Below are 15,387 nucleotides of genomic sequence, written 5' to 3'. Positions count from 1 at the left end.
AACTTCCATCACTTACCTTTCATTCCCACGTTTCCCACGTTTCGTCTCATTTTTCGATCTTCAGCACCTCGGAGCGCACTCAAGCGCTTCCCGCAGGAGAGCGACTCGCCGCTCTACACATTTGTCAAAAATTTTGTACAGAGCGCACTTCAAGGCGCCAAAGGTGTGAGCCGACATCAAGCCAAACACCGGAGTTCCAAAATCATCGAGTGCACTTCTTCGCTTCAAGTGGAGCCGCACTCGCCTTCCGTGGACCAGAAAAAATTTCAGTTTTGTGCGGGTTGTTCCCGGATCATTTGCAGCTGTTCCAAAGCATCATTTTGAGATGACATCTCCTACAATAATACCGCAACAGTCTTTTTGAAGATTTGTTCCAAAGCACTACTTATGGTGTTTGGTTTCATGAGGCTTATCACATACGAGGGTCGGAACCGCTTATGGTAAGACCTCGCTAAACTTTATTCTTCAACACTAGCATTTATTTTTACTCCATTTTCTTTGACATGGAGAACAAGTGATGATGAAACTAATGGAAATTACAAGGTTCTTGCTAGCATTTGTTCTTGGACTTGCTATGCCACCTGAAATACAAGACCCATGGTGCTATTGGTAGGATAATATGTATGTCTACACTTATGAGTTTTGCATGAGTCGATGGGGCGCATTTTCCAGATCGAGGACCAAAGGGAATATAATGTCGCCTTTGGTAGCCCATCCATGAACATAGGAACTGTTATGTTTTGGATCATGCTAAACATTTTAGGGAATGACGTTTTTCTTCAGGAATGATGCCACTTGCGCCGCCTTCCCTTGCTTTTAGCCACGGACGATGTGGCATGACCTTCCCCACATTGATGTCTAGTTTAGCTCGAGCCCATAGCATGAGGCATAAGTACCTTCTTACCGCTCTAATTTCCGTGATTATGCTATGTTTCTTTCCTATTTTTTGTACACGCTTCACGGATTGGATTACGATCGATAATCGCACGCACCCACCAATAGTATTATTCTATTTTTCCGCGTAATGATTTTGGCAAGGGGTGGAGGATACAACCTCATTAGGTTGCACCCTACACCCCCGGCACCGTACCAAGTGGCTTTAATAGGTTAGCAATAATAGATGATAAATGGCGGGAAGCCCGGCAAATTATCATGGCATGGCAGATAAGGAACCTCACTTCTTTATAGAAGAAGATGAGGAGGAGGATGATGAATAAAGCGAGATAAGGTAAGTTTTAATTTTACTTAGTGTTTGCTTATATCCCAAGCAATTTGATTCTTGTTAACCCCATAATGGGTGGAACTCTTATAGAGTTCGGCCAGTTTTAATTCATATATTAGTATGCGCTTCTAACTTTGTTTTGCAAATGTTCCTCGAATTTCACGCCGCTTTCAATGGTATTTTTCCTACCCTCTTTATTTAAAAATACTTTGAGGACAAAGCATGCTTCTTGTTTGGGGGTGTATAGAAACACGTGTAATTAAGGCATCCGCTTTAGATATAAATATGTATAATACGATTTGTTTTCTAGTTAAAATCTCAAAATTCAAAAATATAAATAAATAAGTTATGTTATACACTTAGGAATATTGGTATTGTTTTCTTTCTATGCTCTTAATAATCTAGAAGTCTCACGAGCTTTTGCATTAGAATAATTTTTAGAAACTTAGGTTAATATGTAGGTAATAATCTTTGCATCTATCTATAAATATATTACATGAGTATCGATGATTGTTAGCAAGTAAGTTTCAAATCTAGGCTAGAGTACTTATTCTACAAATCCTGTGAGAATATAGCCTAAAGCCTTATATATGAGTGAAACATTTGAGAAATGACACAAGGGATAAGTAAAATCCGATAGAGAAATCACACGCCCACTTGTTTGATCACTATGCCATATCCTAAGTTTAGAATTTGGGCCCTCTTTGGATCGATATAGCCAAAATTCATACCTATGAATTATATTCCGTTAGTCAAGCCCCTCGAGCCTTTCTTTAGCCTTCCATAAACCACAATTCCTTTACCCCTGTTACAAAACAAAAACAAAATAAAAAAAAAAATCAACCTACCCAATTTAGATAAGTCCGGAATAGAATGAGGAAGAAAAGAAGAAGAGAAAACCTGTAAACAAAAGTTAGTTAGTTGCTTTCGTAGTAAAATAAAGAAAAGAAGTTTCCATCCAAAGAAAAGAAAAAGGAAAATAGAAATAAATAAAACTCCAAAAATAGAATAAAAAGGAGTCAAAAAGTCAAGAAAAGAAAAAGAAAAATATATGGCTAAGGATGGAAAACAAAGTATAAAAGCATAAAGAAAATAACAAGGTTTTCTCTAAGTTACATAATATGAAGACTCTATTATCTCGACTTGTCCTTTTGAATATCCATTTCCTTCCTTCTTAAACCATCTCCTAATCCCCAAGAACACCTAATAAAGACCTCTAGCTCAATTAGGAATATGTTAGTGTGATAGTAAGTGGCGATGTGTTTGATCGATTCTAGCTTCCTTTGTTGTCATTGAGATTGTAAGGTAAAGTGTGCCCAATCGCGACAATCGAGTAGCTGAACTTGAGTGGAAAAAATCGTAGTGAGCGTGTATCTTGACTATTATCAGGAGAACCTACTTGGGGACGCTTATTCGAAGTTTCGTAAAACGAACCTCCAGGCATTTCATAGTATCACTCATTGTATATATATGTTTATTGAGATGATTGATTATTATGCATATATTAGCTTAGGTTTCGGATTTGATTACTCTATACCGCCATTGTTAGTGAGAGGTATAGTTAATTTAGAGTATGAATAAGGAAATAATAGTTTTATTTTTAGTCGCTTTGTAGTGTAGATGAAGTTTGTGAGTACCTTCAATCGAAAAACTCTCACGCGAGGCTATAACTCATCCACTAGGGAATTCTTAGTGGTTTAAGGCCTTGTTGCATATGGTCAATGCAATCGCTCTCAAAAAACAAGAGAGATAGAACTCCATTTTGGTCACTTATTCTATTTCTCATCTTTGCTTTGAGGACAAGCAAAATGCTGTTTGGGGTGGTTTGATAAGAGCCCAAAATGTAGTTTTAACCCCCAGAATAACATCATACTTTTAGACCAATTATGTGAGTAATAATTAAGAGTTAATAATCGACATTTGTTTTTATGCATTTTAGGCTTCAAAGTCCATTATGTGCGTAAATGTGCCACTTTTTAGTGAGATAAAGGAGCAAAAGGTTGGTTACTAAGGAGTTCTGTGATTAAAGGCCAACATTCAAGAAGACAAAGCCTTCTAAAGCCCGGGTCAAAGCTGAAAAGTCGACGCTCAATGTAAATGTTAAGACACAAAGTCGCTAGAACTTCCAAGACCGTCAGATCTTTTAGACTCCTCCTAACTGAATTGGGCCTACCTTATGTCAAAACGACCGCTCTCGAAAGAGATTTTCAAATGGTCTAAGCCTTGACCCAATCAGAGAAGCAAAAGTGGACGAAAAGTCTGTTGAAGCCAACTGCAGCCTGAAGAGGCCTTTTGGACTAAAAGAATTAGGTTTGGGGCCCTGATTCTCATCTTTGCCCAAAACATGGCTCCAAGCCCATGCACGATTTTGATCTCGAAGATAAAAACAAAGAGCTTGACTTTTTGTTAAGGGTAGATAGTTAGACCTAGATTAAGAATTAGCCTCCATTAATTAGTTTTAGAACTTAGTTTTTAGAATTTCAATTAGTTAATTAATTAGTTTTTCATATCTTATTTTAGATCTAGTTTCATGTTTAATTAATTACTTTAGAACAAAGTAGATTATTAATTTAGTATTTGAATCATTGTTTTATTATTCATTAGATTAATAAAATCGTTTCTTGGTAATCTAGTTTCATTTTCCATTTACTTATTTTAGTTCAATTCTTAGATTCAATTATTTGTCCTTATTAGATTTAATAGATTTTTGCATGAGTAGTTTCCATTTGAGTTTAAATAAGTAAAGGTTCAATCTTTATATCATGTCTTGTTCTAATTTGATTGGGAATGATAGCTGATGATTCTCGGCTAAACCTCCATTAGAGGGGTAAGCCTTGATGAAAAGCTTGATTCGTGTTAATGTTGAATAGTCGAATTTCCTTTCCACTCTATAAATGATTAGTTCACCATGAGAATGGGTGTAATCGCTTCACATGCTAGTTATGAATTGGTAGAAATGTCATGTAATTAGGATTAGGAATAACTAGATTGTTCTCATTCCCCCACCGCTAAATTACTTAATGCATTCGTCAGTAGTGGATTAAGTTGAGCTAAGGTGAATCAATCCCTCTAACTCCCTTTATCATAGAATCACGAAGTATTCCCATAGTTGTTTAAATAGCTCCACTAGTTGCATCTTGTGGGTAGTTGCATCGTAGTCTAGTTGCCATTTCAGAATCTCTCATTAGACTTTAGTTAAGATTACTTATAATGTGAGAACATTATTATGTGAAAGAACTAGAGTGGAACTAACTTCCTACCCACTATATCTCTCATAGATCGAGAGTAGAACTCTTTGATAAAGATAGGCACGTAATTAAGTTTTAGTTTACTTGTTTTTGAGTTTCATCGCTCATTTCAGAGGTAAACTATCATTTTTATGTTTATCAAATACCACCCGATAGAAGTCATCTTCACTACGTGAGAGAAAAATCTCATTAAAGTAAATCCCTTTCTTTTTGACCAAATCCTTCATAACAAGGCGAAGCCAGGCTTTGGGTGTAGATTATTCTCCCCATGCTTGACTTTATAGATCCACTTATTCTTGAGAATTTTTCTTCCTTCCGATTTCTCAACTAGCTCGTGTATGTGATTCTTATGCAAGAATCCATCTCATCATGCATGGCCTTCAACCACTTCTCTTTGTCCGTATTCAAGTGCTTTTGATAATACATATGTTCTCCACCATCAGATAGTAAAACATACGTGATGTGGTGGATACCGGGTTGAAGCTTGTCTTTCTCTGTTGGACCTCTTTTGCCCCATCTCACGGGTGCCCTCGTGATGATGCACTTCTTCTTTGCTCGGTGGTGGTTTATGCACTTCATCTCCATCTTCTATATCAATAGGTTCTATCCCATCATGAGCAATAGATTCTCATCATGAGCTTCAAACTCATGGTTCTCTATCATTCTCAATGCCTTCTACAATGCCCACGAGGAACTCTGGTTATGAATCAACAAGATCATTAGTGAAAGCATGTAGCTTCACCCTCCTCAAAGTCCTGCTATGGTTTGTGATATCCATACTTTTGTGGTATAAAGATTTGATTCTTTACTTCGTCGGTGTAGACTCAAGTCTTTACTCACGTGTCTTCGCGGCGCTTAACTCGAGTAGAAATTGAACCAACCTAAAGTCTAGGATAGCTTACAACCTTATTATGCTCTTAGGAAACTAAAGGAGTAAGTTTTTATCGTGGGATTTGCTAGCTAAAGTTGTCAGGGTTTTAAATCAACTTGGATACTAAAAAATGCTAGACGTGAGAAAACGGAAAACTAAGGTTTTTAACTTGAAATTTAAAGAGAAAGAAAGAGTGTAGGATCATGATTTTCATGCAAGGACTCGTTATAATTTTTAAAATTCAGATTACTACCATCTCTAAGCCATTTTGAGTTCATTATCAAATTCAAAACGGATAGAACGCTGATCCCTAATGAGATGACCTCATCTTTAAGTCCATTTCCATAAGATAAGGATTCAACCGATTTCATCTCTGAAGTCCCATCTCAACTCCTTGACTCATACAACATATTCCTATCAACTATGAAAATAAGAAGTTAAAGAAGACACTACAAGACGGCTAGCCTGTGCATAAAAAGAGAGGCCCACGCCGAGTCCTTAATTTCCGTGAAAGTTTGACCGACACTACCATTTTGGGGTAGTGGCTATATATGTCCTGTTTAGGTAGTAAATGCTAGTTCTAAGACATATACTTAATCCTCACATTTAGAATCAAGAACCCTCCACCTTTCGGTGGGTTTTAGCTCATAATCATTGGATTGTTTGAAAGCTAATACAAGTTACATAAGCTAATAAGGGAGGAAGAAAGAAAAAGCAAACTTAACACCGATTTTACCTAAAGAAAATGATGAAGTTTATTCAAAATCTAAAAGTGTTCCCATTAACACTATTAAGTTTTTTACATAAAACCAAAACTAACTAAACAAGACAAGGAAATGGAAAAGTAAAGTAAAGCCAAAATAGAAGTAAATGCTCTCAAAATAGCCCCCTAATACATAAGTAAGATATTTCTCCTCTCCCAACGAAACACAAAAACACATTTATTTCATCTTATCCACAAAACCAAAGCAAAGTGACACCTTGCTTCGGGTTTACACTATTAGCACCTAATCTTATCTAACTTCATTAATTACATGCAAGGTGTCCACTTTGCTCTAATTATTTGCTGCCTTGTGGTCTTATCTTGCATGATGACTCATCAAATCTTAGGCCCGTATAAAATGGATCTACGCGGTCCAAAGGGCGTCCGGATTTTTTGACATTTTACAACTTCCCCTCCTACGCTAAGAGTTTGTCGACCGATCGTCGGGAAAGGTAGCCCACTTATCTCGAGTCTTGGTCTCAAGAGATATGAGCTTTGAATTAAGTTTGATGCTTCCGTGGTAATATAATCCCGCTTCGCCTTTGATTCAGACCGCTTCTGGAAGTCTTTGGCTTAGTCCGGATTTGTTAGCTTCATAACGGGCTTAATCGACAAGCTTATATATATACTCCCTATTCAAGTGGCTTAAATATCGGTTTTATCATCATTTTTATGTTGGTCGTCTAACCTCGCAAAAAGCACGGAATACGCTTATTTCATGATTATTCAAAGACAAAAAGTAACCAAAATGTTACATCTCTATGGGTTTTATAATATAGTTTTCGTGCTTATAACACCACCCCTAGTAAAATAGGAACTTTGCTTGGTCCTCGCTAAAGAAGAGATATTAAAACAGATAAGTGGCCAAAATCAGGCAAATTCTGTTAATTCTAGCAAGTGCGGTCAGACAGATGCATCATATCTTTAAACCACTTGTGACTTCCCTACTGACGAAGTTATAAATTTCTGCGAGAGTTTTTCGAGAAGATAATTACAAACTTCATCTATACATGACAACCACCAATAACAAAAAGCTTGTTTCCTAAATTACTCTCGATATCTATACATCTCCTTACCGGGAACCAGGATTTATTCCTTTGAAAACTCAAGTTAATATGCATACAATAATTAGAATATGTACATATGAACATGCATACGTTGAACTTTACATTGAAATGCACAAGCCAGTGGCTTAATGGATCCTTGGAGAGCGCAATCTAAATGGGTTCTCACAGTATGTGTCAAACACAAAATTCTTAATTTTTCCACTCGTTTTATTAACTCCAAAGCCAAGGTAGCTGCACACATTTCCTCACATAATGATGACAATGAGAAATCGAGGTCTATCAATCACATCTACTACTTATTATCACACCATCCTACTCCCAATTGAACTAGAAGTCTTTATTAGGGCATTATGGGCTTAAAGTGATAGTGTAGAAGAAAACTACGGAATATCAAAAATGACAAGTAATGGTAGAATAAGGTCATCAAGATATTTACACTAGAGGAAATCCTTGTTTCTTTCCCGCTTTCACCGAAGTTTTCCCATCGGTACCTTTAAGCCCTATTTCATAATAATAATAATAATAATAATATATATATATATATATATATATATATATATATATATATATATATATATATATATATATAGGCCGGATCTTAGAGCAATACGTAACTGAACGAAGTACAACAATGGATTGCAGACTCATGTACTTTGAAAACAATATTATGAACCGCATCTTTGAATCCAACCTCCTTGTTCAACAAATCTGCCTCTTCTTCTGATGTGTTCCCCTGACGCCGTAGTATAGGGTATCAAATCATTTTCCAGTAGACCTAGGATAACCATTAAGAAACCAACAAAAGAATGCTCGAATAAACTCTATTCGAAAAGTATTAGGATAGAGAACTTTTCTCTCAGCTTCCTTCTTCTTTTCCTCATTCTCTTCTTCTTCACTAAGTCTGACAAAAGAATCTCCTTTTAACTTGTATAGTAAAGTAGTAAATCTACAAAGTGAAGAAAGTGGGGTGTAAAAAAACTATTGAAAATCTAAATAAAATACATTGCATTGCTTTCCAACATTATTAATTAATTAATATAAACAAAGAAGAAGAATATATACTGTGGAAGTTGGTCTTTCTCCGAGGCACGAACGGTACAAGATATCCTGAAATATCAAGAAAGCACTTGAAGCTAAAAGCAGTAAAAGAGACAATATAGAATTATGCAACCAATAAACAGAGAACTATACATATGCTATATCACTGTCAGAACAGTCACCAATGCCAGTCCAGAAGTGGTGAACCACTGATGGGGGTTTGAGGAACAAATAAGACAGTGTGGAAGATGGAAGAGTAGTCATTATTGCTGGTTGTTTTGTTGTTCTGTGGAGAGATCTCAATGTGCTTCTCAATATAATGCCCTTCTCAATTAATACTCGGTAGATTGGAAATTTCTTACACTAGGGGCTGTGAAACAACACAACAAGAAATTTATATGGAAAAGCAGGAAACTGCAAGAAGAAGTCGTGCACTTTGGACAAGCAACTCAAACATTGACTCACAAAAGAATATGATGCGTGAATGGTAGGAGCCTAGGAGGACCAGATTGATTCCTGCTGGAAAGTAGGCGGAAGTGGGGTGTCATTTCGATCTTTTTTAAACAGAATGTGAACAGAAAATTAAGAGTGTCTCAAAAAGAAAGTGTTATAGACTATACATGTACAGTGGCAAATACAAAGATCAGAGAGCAGAAATGAATGAATATGTTAATTATGTTTGCCGGAAAAAGAGCAAGGAAATACTGCTCAACGGTGATATCAACAATCATCACAATGATGATTGAGTATCACAATAGAACATCTCAGCTGCATACTAAAGATATACTTGTTCAACTCTTGTAATCGACATCAAGTAATAACATGTTATTTATGTTTCAACTTTTAACTGACTCTACTTCGAAAATGCATGCATGCATAATGCACAAGGTTAAGTACCAACCACCATCTTAGGACAATTAACAGAGAGATGCAATTCAACTCACCCAAAAGCCACACAGCTGCAAAGCAAAGCCTGGTCCTTATGTCTTACTTCATTGATTGTGCTCCAGCGAAGCAACCCGATATTCAAACAAATAAGACTGCAATGTTCGCGAACATGTTCAATGCCTGGACAACCATGGTATTAAAAAACTCCAAGCAATCATAAGCTCCTGAAGAGACTAAAACATCTTCCTATGCCAGAATCCAGAGATATTATTACACCAAGTTATACACTTACACACAATTGTTTACACAGAATGACAGGACTGGTGATTCTGTGGCTTTTCAATTCCTAAATACATGAACAACTATAGAGGAAGTCAACCACATTTAAAAAAAAACTCTCGGCCCATTGGTCCGCATGCATATTGAAAGAAATTATGCACGAGTCAAAATGAAGCATAATAAACCTCGGCATGATAACTAAGGAATACGTGGGCATCATTCCTCAATCCTCATGGACCCCTAACCCCTTAAATAACAGAAATGATAACTAACATAAGATGGGTGTTCAATAAAGGTGACAAAGTAAATGTTCTACCCAGTAACTAAGGCAACATCTATAACTGTGCACAACATGGAGCTCATGGCCGGACACTACAGTAGTAATAAAACCAATAGTATAACTTCATGCCTATGTAGAAATTTCTTTTTAATGCAAAACAATATACCGTAAAGCAATCACTTATTCAAGACACTACCATTAAAGAGATGTTCAAAAGTAACCTATTAGCAGCGACTTCAGCTCTATACCAGTTACAAGGTTAAGCAGTATACAGACTATGAAGTTTACCAAGTTTGAGCACAAGTAATACAACACCCCGCTGGCATGTAAACCCAACTACATTCCTCCCAAAATAAACGTTAAAATAACAGAAAACACATTACCCCCAACATGAAAATCAATCCGGCCCTTCTTCACATTTTACAGAAAAACCACCTAGGAAAAATCAGTACATAAAAACTATAGTCACAAAGACTAATGATTCAAGACATTACCCTTTACAGCTTTGGTAGTAACAATCCACAAAACATTTCGAAAGTGCCCTTCTGGCATATGTTTGCCAATACCTCTTCAGATATGTCATTATCATCAATGTTAACCGAGAGCACCAAATCTAATGCCTCTTCATCTGAAGGTTTGATCCTATCTTCTGAAATCCAATTGGCGGATGGTTCTTCTGCCAAAGAATGCGTATGAATGGACTCCTGACCTGCATACTCAAAAGCAATTTTGTGAACGCATCTTTGAAGGCAACCTCCTTGTTCAACAAATCTGCTTCTTCTTGTGGTGTCTTTCCCTTTCCATGTTGCACAACTGTGACTCCATAGTATAGGGGCATTTACTTGTTTTCCCCACTCATAGAAGAACTAAAAACCAAGCAAAAGGCTTTTGAATCCTCTCTATGTCGAAACTATCAGGATAGAGAACTGTTCTCTCAATTTCCATCTTCTCTATCTCCTTCTCTTCTTCTGCACTCAGTGTGACCATCTCACCTCCTTTGACTCCGACCATTGAAGTATGAAATCTGAGACATGAATAAAGTGGACGGTAAAAACTGTTTTAACACTTCAAGAACATACTGCAGATTTTAATAAAATGCAGTGCTTAATACACCAATTCCCAATACTGAGCATAAACATGAAAACTAGAAGCCTCAAAACCAATGTGGTCAATTAAACATAAGGGTAAAAGAGTTAGTTATACCTGGGAAATTAGTTGGAGAATCCTGGCTACAAACAGTTAAAGAAATCCTGGGAAATGAAGAAAGTGTACGTCGTTAACTCATTTCTAAAGCCCAAATTTCAGTACAGAAGAAATGTAATAAATGAACTGAAATAAGAGACAATATCAAATTGGACAAATGATAAACACAAAGATAAGAAGAGGTTTCCGAAATTAGAGCAGCTACCACTGTAAAACTGGCGAACTGATGAAAAGGAGGGATTGGTGAGTGTTGGGTATTTGAGAAACAAGGATGGCGACAACGACAAAGGAAGCATTGCTGCTGGTACCAGTCTTGTTGTTTTGGCTCTGGTGAAGTGAGTGTTGAGAGATTGAAGTATGTTAGGGAACTCATCACTTTCCAAACTCCCATTTTCCTCTTCTTCTTGTTCAACAACTACTGCTCTTAAACCCTTGAGTTTTTGGGGTTTTTGAATATCCCTTTTCAAGCAAAACCCTTGCTGCCTACAGAAACTGTTTGTGTTAAAATGAGGTGAAGCCTATTTGGTCTCGTGTTGTCTACATCAACCATGAACCATCTGACTATAGCCAGGCTAGATGGGCTTTGAACACCAAGCTTGGAGACTTGGATTGCTGAATGTCCAAATTGATTTTGCCCTTGTTTTTTTGGTACCGTTGTTATACAGGGCCTCTTCCAGATTTTTATTTTGTACACTGGACATTTTGTGCGCATAGCATTGGTTTGAAATGAAAGAATTTAGTAAAAACGTACACCAGATTCTTTGTGTGAGGTCGAGGCCCTTGATAAGGATAGTAACTGAAGAATTAAGGCTGAGCTTATGTATCATATACAGTGATTCGCTTCTCAAATAATACTCGGCAGATTGAAAATTTCTTACACTTGTCTGCGCAGGGGCTGTGGAACACTCAAAATTAAACACCACAACAAGAAATTTGTACTGAACTGCAGGAAACTGCTGGAAGAGGTCGTGCACTTTGGACATGCAAGTATGCAACTCAAACATTGTAGTACAAAAGATATGGTACCTGAATGGTAGTTATTTCGATCAATTTAGACAATATGTGAGTGTAGTATAACCATAGGGAATTTTGCAGATTTACTTTGAAAATGGCGGACAGCTCTCCTGCGGCTTAAAGCAGCTACCCTTCCTGCGGGGAAAAGCAGATCTCTCCACTTCCCCTTTCCCCTTCTTCTCCTTTAAACTCTCTTCTCCACCTAGAGCTACCCAATTTAATTAGTTTACCACAATCTAAACCCTACCATTCACAGCCTCCACAACCCAAAACTCTTTGATTCCAGTAGATCTACTAATTGGAAGTGATGAAGAAGAAAAAAAAGAAGAAAAGCTTCCTCCTTTCTGTTGGTATGTAGGAGAGTTTATATCAACCAACATTGGTCTCTATCTTCAGTGGATCTGGAGGTGGGTTTTGTGGTTGTCTCCTTTGGTGCAGCCACCTTCCCACATTTTGCAGATCTTACACTATCTCAAGACCTTAAATAAGTTGGGTTTAGTTGGTTTTTGGTATGCAGCTGGTAGTGGTAGTTTCACTTTGGATTTACTTGGTCCAACATCTCTCTATCGACGTCAAGGCCATGGGTTCAGCCCTTTATGTCCGGATTTCTGGTTTGGCATTATGATTTGTTTGTTCAAAGCCATGGCTCTCTCCCATTTTCTACCCCCTCTCCGGATTGCTGGTTTGGGTTTCTTCGTCAGGCTGCCGCTCACTAGCTGGGCCTTTGGTGGGGCATTCCAGTTTGGAATTGCTAATCTGACTTTGTTGTTGTGGAGTTTTATGCTGTACGACCTGATGACTCGTGAGTCGTCACCATGGGAGATCCAACACGGTGGAAGAAGGAGCAACTATGAAGCTGACCAAGAGAAAAGGATGGGGTTTCCAATGTGGTCGAGGTGCTGCTGGTGGTTGCTTGGAGCTGGTGGAGTCTATGTCGAGACTACCATATATTTACAGCTTCTGTTGGTTTCAACTGTTTTAATTTCAGTTTTCTTTTCTTGTTTTCAGGTTAATGTTAATTGTTTTGATTGTAAGAAGTTATGTACAAATTAATACAATCAGGGCAGTTTATCAAAAAAAAAAAAAAAAAAAAAAAAACCATAGGGAGCAAATAAATACATGTACATGTTTAACATAGCAGTATATTCATACCTTACCAAGCAAAAAAAAAAGCAAAAAAATAGATCATAGTTTTTCCTTTAGACAAATTAAAAACCTGTCGTTGAGAAATACACTTTCACTATGGAGCTAACATATATATTATGAGCTCGCCTGGTTGAGAGGCTTCTGGATTAAATTCTTTTCTTTTTCCATGGGAAGGAGGTGAAAAAATACCCTCTTGACAAACTTCCTATTGACAAAGAAGGTTCCTTCCTTCTGCTGTGACAATCTTCGACGGAGATATTAGACTTCCAACATGATTCAGGACTAGGCAAGGTAAAATGCTTTCTGCATTCCTGTTCTTCGTGAAGGGAAGCTTAATGACAGTGTATTTCTCAGACTCCGCGTTGTACGAATAAAGTCTCTTCACGATGGTGCCATCTTTCTTCTTGATTGTTCTCATCCCATATAGATCCCCGTTCATCCAAAGCCCAGATAACTTGAAACCAGTACGACTCAACTTAGGAGTTCTACAAAGATGATATTTCTTGACCCAAATGTTCTTCTTTTCATCCATCAGTCTCCACACTTCCAGATAATCTGGTGGGAGATCTAACACAAACGATACATTCTCTCCGAGTACAACGAGATAATTAAACCCCACAATTCTATTACCAGTAGGAAAAACCCTCCTTTTTTGGAATTGTTCAGTGTCAAGGTCGAAGGAAAGAACAAAATACGGTACACTGTGTCCCGCTGACCAATATAAAACTCCATTACAGTAAACAGGCCCATGGCGAGCAGGAGCAGGATATGGAACATGCTCCAACTCTCTCCAAGATTCACCACCCAAAGTGAAAACTGTTGCAGTCAAACTGTTGTTTAGTTTTCTGTGTAGAAACCGTCAAACCGTACGTATTTATATTTCTTGCTCTGTGGAGCATAACCGAAGCCAGAAATATCCTCACGGGAGATCGTCTACGGGAATGGGTACTTTAATGTGATCCTGAGTAATTGGATTGCATATGTGAATAAACTTATCTCTCATGGTAAGATAACACATCAAACTACGACATGTAGAAGGTAACAATCGTTTTGCAAGTAATGTTTTTGGTTTTTGTTTGTTGGCCACACATCATGGAGTTTTATGCCAACGGTTGTATCTTTTGGCTTTTCGACAAAACATAGATTACCTTGAATTCCATATACATGACCAGGATTCTTGACACCAAGCGAAAAGTGCAACTCGGGAAACAAAGGATCATCAATGATAATACTGCGCCATAGTTTACAAGTGTACTTGATTCGAATGAGAGTTGTAATGGGCAGACGTGAAAGTATGTTCACTACAACATCATATGGGAGATCATCAAACTCGTTCTTCTTACAGACCAACCGTTGTAGCCTACGCGAAGCTTTTCGGCGTTGTAAAGATGACATTGCAAAGAAATATGCGCTCTCGAAAACGTTTTTTTTTTTTTTTTTTTTTTTGGAAGAGGTGGCTTATTTAAATAGCAGCTGTTACATGTTAGGTTTCTGAAACACCGTCAATAGAGAAGGTCGGGCTTGCGCATTACCTGTTGGGTTTGAGTCGTTGACTCTTGTCAAGACAGAGACCCAAGAGTGAGATAAACCTCAACAGAGCAGATATTTTTAATTGCCGTAGTTTTCGCAAAACAGTGCTGGTGTGTGAGCATATTCTAATGTTTGCAATGGGAAAAATTGAATTAATTGATGTTCATGAAATTTCAACACAGAAATTTTTAATACACGATATTTTAATCTTGATCTGTGAAAAATCGATACGTATTGCAAAATATCACCAAACTTTGGCGGGAGTTGAAAGCTTCACTATCCATGCTAATTTGAGCAATCTATTATACGAACAAGAATAGTCTGGAAGGAAGAAGTATAGGAAAAACGTACATCCTGAGTTCGGTTCGCATGCTTTTTTTATGGGGTTTGTAGGCTTTAGTTCTACTTATAATACCTATATATTAGGCTTTGATATATTTATACTTGAAAATTAGACTTTAGTCCAACTTTTGCCTTGTATTTTGCTTAATACCTAGAATGCCCTTACACGTGCGTCTCACATGTTTGATTCATTTTAGGACCAAAGCCTAATATCGCTACTATAAATATGACCAAAACCTAAATACCCCTAATTTCAGGCAGATAAACGGGATCGATTTCCACTATCTTTTGTTGTTGTTGCAGCACAAGCAGCAGTCGCTGTTGTTAGACTTACAAGTCATGGAAGAGGTACTATGTTTGGTGGGGGTGGAGGTGGAGAAAGATGGGCTGCTGTGAAAATTCAAACTGTATTTAGAGGATTCTTGGTATTATTTTCTTGATGTTTTAGTGTTTAGTTCATCTCATTCCATTCTACTTGTTCACTTTCTTCATGGGT

At 37.4% G+C, this 15,387-nt stretch overlaps 1 protein-coding gene across 3 annotated transcripts; it reads right to left on the bottom strand.

Annotated features, from left to right (window-relative positions):
* Nucleotides 1-7,801: 7,801 nt before the first annotated feature.
* On the bottom strand, nt 7,802-11,537 carry LOC147479844 (uncharacterized). Of its 3 annotated transcripts, none has more exons than XM_086577508.1 (6): nt 11,065-11,537; nt 10,860-10,906; nt 10,151-10,680; nt 9,154-9,277; nt 8,234-8,278; nt 7,802-8,117 (listed from the first exon to the last, which is right to left on the bottom strand). In XM_086577508.1, the coding sequence occupies exons 3-6, from the start codon at nt 10,206-10,208 to the stop codon at nt 7,931-7,933; spliced, it is 414 nt and encodes a 137-aa protein (XP_086433634.1). In that variant the 5' UTR covers nt 10,209-10,680; nt 10,860-10,906; nt 11,065-11,537; the 3' UTR covers nt 7,802-7,930. The 3 variants fall into 3 exon arrangements, with proteins under 3 accessions (XP_086433634.1, XP_086433633.1, XP_086433635.1); XM_086577507.1 differs by having other exon boundaries at nt 7,808-8,117; nt 9,154-9,249; XM_086577509.1 differs by having other exon boundaries at nt 7,808-8,072; nt 9,154-9,249.
* Nucleotides 11,538-15,387: the final 3,850 nt, after the last annotated feature.

The sequence above is a fragment of the Coptis chinensis genome, chromosome 8, assembly GCF_015680905.1.
Source record: "Coptis chinensis isolate HL-2020 chromosome 8, ASM1568090v1, whole genome shotgun sequence".
Taxonomy (NCBI): Eukaryota; Viridiplantae; Streptophyta; class Magnoliopsida; order Ranunculales; family Ranunculaceae; genus Coptis; species Coptis chinensis.
This window is presented reverse-complemented; position numbering and strand designations above follow the sequence as displayed.